Source organism: Cyclopterus lumpus, chromosome 24, assembly GCF_009769545.1.
Source record: "Cyclopterus lumpus isolate fCycLum1 chromosome 24, fCycLum1.pri, whole genome shotgun sequence".
NCBI classification, from domain to species: Eukaryota; Metazoa; Chordata; class Actinopteri; order Perciformes; family Cyclopteridae; genus Cyclopterus; species Cyclopterus lumpus.
Window position 1 is genome coordinate 7,872,002 of NC_046989.1, and position 6,439 is coordinate 7,878,440.

General features: G+C 40.6%; 1 protein-coding gene across 1 annotated transcript; it reads left to right on the top strand.

Moving 5' to 3' along the window:
- tmed10 (transmembrane p24 trafficking protein 10) lies at nucleotides 1-6,439 on the top strand. The gene is made up of 5 exons (XM_034527666.1): nucleotides 1-420; nucleotides 1,465-1,585; nucleotides 2,043-2,116; nucleotides 4,261-4,387; nucleotides 5,028-6,439. Exons 1-5 carry the CDS (start codon nucleotides 244-246, stop codon nucleotides 5,147-5,149), a joined length of 621 nt encoding a protein of 206 aa, XP_034383557.1. The 5' UTR covers nucleotides 1-243; the 3' UTR covers nucleotides 5,150-6,439.

Genomic DNA, 6,439 nt, shown 5'->3' on the forward strand with positions numbered 1-6,439 from the left:
AGATTTTTACAGACTACTCACAGGCGTGGCCGAACTAACGAGAAGGCAACGTGGGACATCCAGACGAGCAGGACACACAGGTTGAACCCAGTGAAACCTCACGGGGGGAAGAGGCGGTAGTTGTTCCTCCAGGGCAGCGGCGGCGCTAGAGGGCTCAGTCAAGCCGGTTGTGTGAGCTGGAACTCGGTGTTATACTGGCTGGCTGGCACGGGCTGGTTGGTCGGTCGGTTGAGGAGGGTAGCCATGGCTCGACTCGCTGCGCTACTGTTGTTACCGTTTCTTATCGAATCCGTATTTTCAATTTCTTTCTTTTTACCGGTCAACTCCAGAAAGTGTCTACGGGAGGAGATCCACAAAGACGTGCTCGTCACGGGGGAGTACGAAATAGCCGAACAGGCGAACACCAAAACTAATCTGAAGGTAAGCGCAGACCTCCGGTCAGCTAACGTGACCCGTCTGTGCCGAGGGCCGACGTGGCTCACGTTTTGTTCACGTTCGTGTTTAGTTATACAACACGCCACAAATTAAATACATCTCGTGTGATTGAAACCGTCTCGACTGTTAGCCGAGGGCGGCTGAATTATGTGACAAGTGTTGTTAGCATTGAAGCTAACCTAGGCCCCAAAAACACGTCTTCCTGGTTTCAGTTGCTAATCAGCAGCTAACGTCAATGCGCGCTCACAGTACTGTTTATAATGCAGTTTTTTTAACCATATAATCAAATGACCCTGACGCCAATGAACACTGCTTGAATTACCTGTTGTGGTGTTTGTGTCACTAGTGTTGTTTGTTTCATTGTGTGGCGTAAAGCCGCCTCTGTCAGGCTCTGCTGCTGTTACACGTCAGTCTTACAGGACCGACATGAGCAACCTCAGCATGTCAACGACAGCTTGTAGCCTCATGTAGGTCACGTCATTGTTATTTTAAATAAATAAGGTCTTACGATTTCCTCCATGCAGCATACGAGTGTGGCCTATCCTCACATTTTCTTATTAAGGAACGTCACTTTTTACTCAATTAAAAGATTATTGAAGTCTTCATATTGTAACAGCTGCCAAATATACATCACCTCCTGGTTTTCTGATATTAATGAGGTAATTACCTGCCTTGATTAGTGTTACACTAGTTTGTATACAGTTAATTGGGACTGCCAGTAACTTTGTTTTATTACAAACATTTATCTGTTGCATTTTTATTTATTTATTAATAGTTTAATCTACAAAAGATGCAAATACCCAGTTGAAATCTATACTTTAAACAGATAACAGCAGCAAATCCTACCATTTGAGATGCTGCAACCAATGGCAATTGTGTGACTGTCAGTTGTTGCACAATAATTCATTTAACCTTTTTTTAAATCTCGAGGAATGATTGCTCTAATTTTCAATGATGTTGAGAGTGTGATCAAAACAGAATAAATTCACATGCATATATTTTATTTCATAATTTTCTTTAACTTTGTAGATCACAGATTCCACCGGCCACACTCTTTACTCCAAGGAAGATGCAGTTAAGGGGAAGTTTGCATTCACCACAGAGGACTATGACATGTTTGAAGTGTGCTTTGAGAGCAAATCACCCATGGGTAAGTGTTATCCCCCATAATCAGCCAGCTCACAGGCACAACATGATAATTAATTTCTCACTCGCCAAAGCCAATGTGTTTGTAATTCTTAGTTCTGCCCCTTCTTAGTCAATTCTTTGTGGAGAAACTTATTTTTGCAGATCTATCGATTTTAGATTAACTAATTGCTTAGTTTACGAAATCCTATGAGTGAATCGACTAAGAATGTCTTTGGTCAAAAGCCAGCCCTTGTTATTCTTTCACTGACAAATTTACATATGCTAAGGCTTTTGTGTGTAATGATTGCATTTGCATAGTAGTTCAGATAAGGATAAGTAAAGTATGTTGAAAGAATGATTTAAGTTTTTTATTTTTTTTCTGTAACTAGCTTTACATAGCATAGTGAGTGAACCCAAGTTGAAATGTTGTATTTCAGTTAATTGTCTATGGTGCTAGATTCTCTGCTCTTTTTAATCAGGGACTGGAAGAGTGCCTGACCAGCTGGTCAATCTGGACATGAAGCATGGTGTGGAGGCTAAAAACTATGAAGAGGTAAGTGTTGGAGTCCTGACAGTTTACTTGCTTTTGTTGGAATGGGCCCGATACTGCAGATAAGGATTTGCAGTTTGGAGACAAGGTCAGTGGATGTGGGGCACTTGTTGCAGCAAGGGTTTCACAGGGTATTCAGTATTACAATAAAAAAAAATAGTAAGCTGTTCCACTTAAATACATTTCTGAGTGCTATGAAAGTGTTAGAGGGCTCTCATTGTCTTAAATAAAAAAATAGCAGATTTAATTTGGTCCCATTTGCAATTATACCCCGAGGCAGGATAAAGGCCGTCATTTATCAAACTATCTTATCAAACAAAATCGGTTCAGATGCAAGAGTTACACATTCCTTTCCCTGTAATTGTTATACAATATCAAAATAAGCCGTTGATGAGAAGAATAAATCATTTTGAGCTGTGTAAGCTGCAGGATATACTGCTCCGGTACATTTGTCACATTAAAGGTGTATAATACGAGATTGGGATCATTTTGATTACCTTTCAGCGGCTCTCAGCCTGAGCAGGCGACTTGTAGCTAACGGTGCCAACAGCGCTGCAATCGTGCTGACAGAGCTAACAGTGTTGAACTGAGGGGGAACCGAAGAGTGGAAGCTTAGCGTTGTCCGTCATTATCACCTGAAACTAACGTATGAGAGCAGTGCACAGCGGCAGCCAACCTGGTTTTGTCAACTAAACAAGGAGAACAATTTTACTCTCTGCTCAGGTAGACATTACTCCACTATATCCTTACAGAGATAGTTGTTTTTCTGCTATATTGATGCTCTTTATGTTGTATATTGCTCCTCTTTGGTTCCCGGTGGCAGCAATGTGGGTGCCTTGTGCAGTTTAGCGGCATTCCCAAGTAGTTATTGTCGTAATATAATGACGTCAAGGTGTCCCATTGGGTAAAATAGGAAAATCAGTGGAGGAGGTCCTTTTACTCAACATCATTCAATATTACACATCGTAGTGCATCATCGCTTCCATCACTTGGTGTTGCACTTGGCACTGTGACGGCCTCAGGCAACACATAATAATAATAATAATAAGAAGAAGAAGAAGCACAGAAGTGATAAAGTCCTGCAAGCTGAGAATCGCCTCCCTTCCCACTCATGTTGCACAAACATGACGTTCTGTCCTACTGAGTAGGTGGATGTTCAGGGAGAGCTCAAGTGGGCTTTCTAAAAGACTGAGGGTGGAGCTGAAATTGTATTTACCTACGTACATGGGTGTGTTCCTTTTTGAAAAAAAATTTAATCTGTTCAGTGAATGACGTATTATTCAAGGAGTCCCTGTCTCTTGCACAATGATTGGGAATGTGTACTTGGCATACACATGCTGGATATCAGCCTTATTTTACCATGCAAGTTCAACAAAGGGAAAATGTCCACATTTAGGGCTGCAACACAATATAAGGCTATAGTTTGATTTGTTTGGTCCAGATGAAAGGGAGAATGATAAGTTGTTGTCTATATAGGGTTAACACAGAAAGTGTCAAAAGTTGTACACATAAGTCACATGGACTGACGGGTAACCTAGTCATCCTAGGCAGGTTTGGTGACCTGTCCTGCATCATTAACCGTATACAGAGGACAAGTTAATTCTGATGGTTGGCATCAAATCGTGCTAAAAGAGCAATAGTAGTCGTGAGCATTATTGGTTAAGACTGCAATGGAACTTACATTATTAATAAAATAACAGCAAACTTCTACGTGAAGGAAAAGAAGTGTCTTGTACCACAACACAAAGATAAATCTTGTAAAATACTTACACTTTAGCTGTGAAATGTGTACTCTTCACACATTCATATCACATACTCCTCTGGTTGGTCCATTTTATGCTCCGCCTTCTCAGGCTGTGCAGCTGTTCACTTCACACCAGAGTTCAAAAGGCAGCATTATCAGCAGCCTAAATGAGCAGGAGTACATGGCAAACCACAGTTGGCTCAAACACACAAGGTGTACCTTCTTGAACCAAGTTTGTGATATTGCACGATATAAATAATAATTCACGTGACCAGATTACTCAGCCTAAGAGTGACACCTGCTGGACAAAGTATATAATGGCACTGCTTCAAGAGTGTCTCTTTCTGTCAATCGTCTTCTCAGGCATCACTTTTCTGTGGATTTAGTTCTGTTTTGTCTCCAGATTGCCAAGGTCGAAAAGCTAAAGCCCCTTGAGGTCGAGCTGAGGCGACTGGAGGACCTGTCGGAGTCCATCGTCAATGATTTTGCTTACATGAAGAAGAGGGAGGAGGAGATGCGAGACACCAATGGTAAGAAAACAATGCCATTGAAGCTTTGCTTAGGCCCCCCTCTCTCGGGGCGACATTACCGAAAAATCTGAAACAATAGCATTACAGACTTTGAAGTAAAGCCGGATAGTTGTCGGAGTTGGCCAATGCCACACTATTATTGGCCACTCTGCATTTGAGGGGCAGGACATTGCAAAGGGTCAATTAGTAAACTTTTGGACAATCGGATGGATATCTGGCATTTCAGAAATTATAGTTGACTGTTTTGCAGTTGTCCCATATTGTCTCCATCTTTTAGGCATCTGCAGCGTCATATTTTTACTTAATGTTGTACATATTTGCACACTGTAAAGCTGATTTTTCTTTCTAAATATCAACACTGTTGGTTACACACATGGTCATCGTGATGAATAAACTTAATTGGAATTTTAAATGGACTTTCTTGCTGTGCAGAAAGGCCAATATAAAAAAATAAAGAAAAGAAACGGCAATATACAGGATTAATTCAAAGGCAGAGTAGCACGTGCTTAAGCATGTGACAGATTAAAATTATTGAAGTAAAAATACGATTGTCTTTTGTTGGTTAGGTCATTGTGTGAACAAAAAGTATTATTTCTTGACCAGTAACACAACTACCTCTCTTCTCTTCACCACACTCCAGAGTCCACCAACACACGTGTGCTGTACTTCAGCATATTCTCCATGTGCTGTCTCATTGGGCTGGCTACATGGCAGGTCTTCTACTTGCGGCGCTTCTTCAAGGCAAAGAAACTGATCGAGTAGAAAGGCTCCTTACCTCGGGGCAAGCAGCCTGCCAGTCAGCCCACACATCCCAACACCCGCCCTCCTTGGACTAGCTCCAGCATACAACCGAAAGTGGGGTTCAGGGGCTCAAATTCTAGTTTTCACAATTTTGAAGTTTGTCCTCTGGAAAAAATAATTCACCTGCTTATTTAGTGGTTTGAAACAATAAAAGCGCTGTAGGGAGAAATGCACTGTGAGACGTGGGAGGTGTATGTCACTGCATTAGTGAGATATGTCCATTTCATGGTACTTCACTATTCTGTCTGCACTGTTTTGAATGTTGCAGCTTACTGAATAAGAACTTGTTCCTTCAACCAGTTGAACAGTGATGTTTGATTTTGAGCTCAATTTGAATGGATGTGCCATTTGCGAATGTCTTTTGCCCTTTTGTTAATGTACACATTCTTTGCCATGCCAAGCAATCTAGATCCTTGCTGCCCGTTTATTAAGTGAAGGCTATTTGAGTGGTTTGTTGTTACTTGGAGAAAACTAGCAACCACTGAACTTCTGTGTTATGTCACTTAATTTGCATACATGTTTGGTAGCTAAATTTAACCGTGTCTTTAGTTTGTTTTCATATTGTAAATGCTATTTAGTTGCTTCTACAGGTATATTTTGGAGTGGTTGTGAGCGGTCAGGGTAATATTCTCTTATGCAGTTATAAATAAGGTAACTTCTATGAGCACTTGGAAGTTCTAGTTGTTTTTGAAACACCTGGACATTAATTTGTCACAAGTCAAAAGTAGCCAGAAACCAAACACCTCGTCCTTAGGAAGGAGTTTGCAGCATTATATTGTTTGTATATGACTATTAGTAATATAACCAGCCTCACTTCTATGATACAATTCGTATATATATACTTGCAAGTTGCTCTTGTCTTGAGGTTTTGACAGGAAGTTTAATGTTGGCAAACCAAACACTTTCTGAAATATCTTTTCAGTCATGCGCTCCTTTTTATTATCACACTGGTAAATTAAATGACCCGTCTGCCATTTTCAAAATGTCACTTCCCAATTACAGTGCCGGTCCATCCAGCGTGCTTCTTTTTTTTTTTTTTTTTGGAAATGCATATGAGGCTCGGGTTACATGAGGATGTGGGTGGTTGCAAATATTCAGATTGTTTTTGACCGGGATTAATTACGGCATCTGTCATGGGTACATTTTTAACAATGCACATTGTGTGCAATCAATGATTTTTATGTTGACTGATAAATTTTGTAAATTTGTGTTGGGCTTTTATTCAATAAAATATTGGATGGATTTACATTA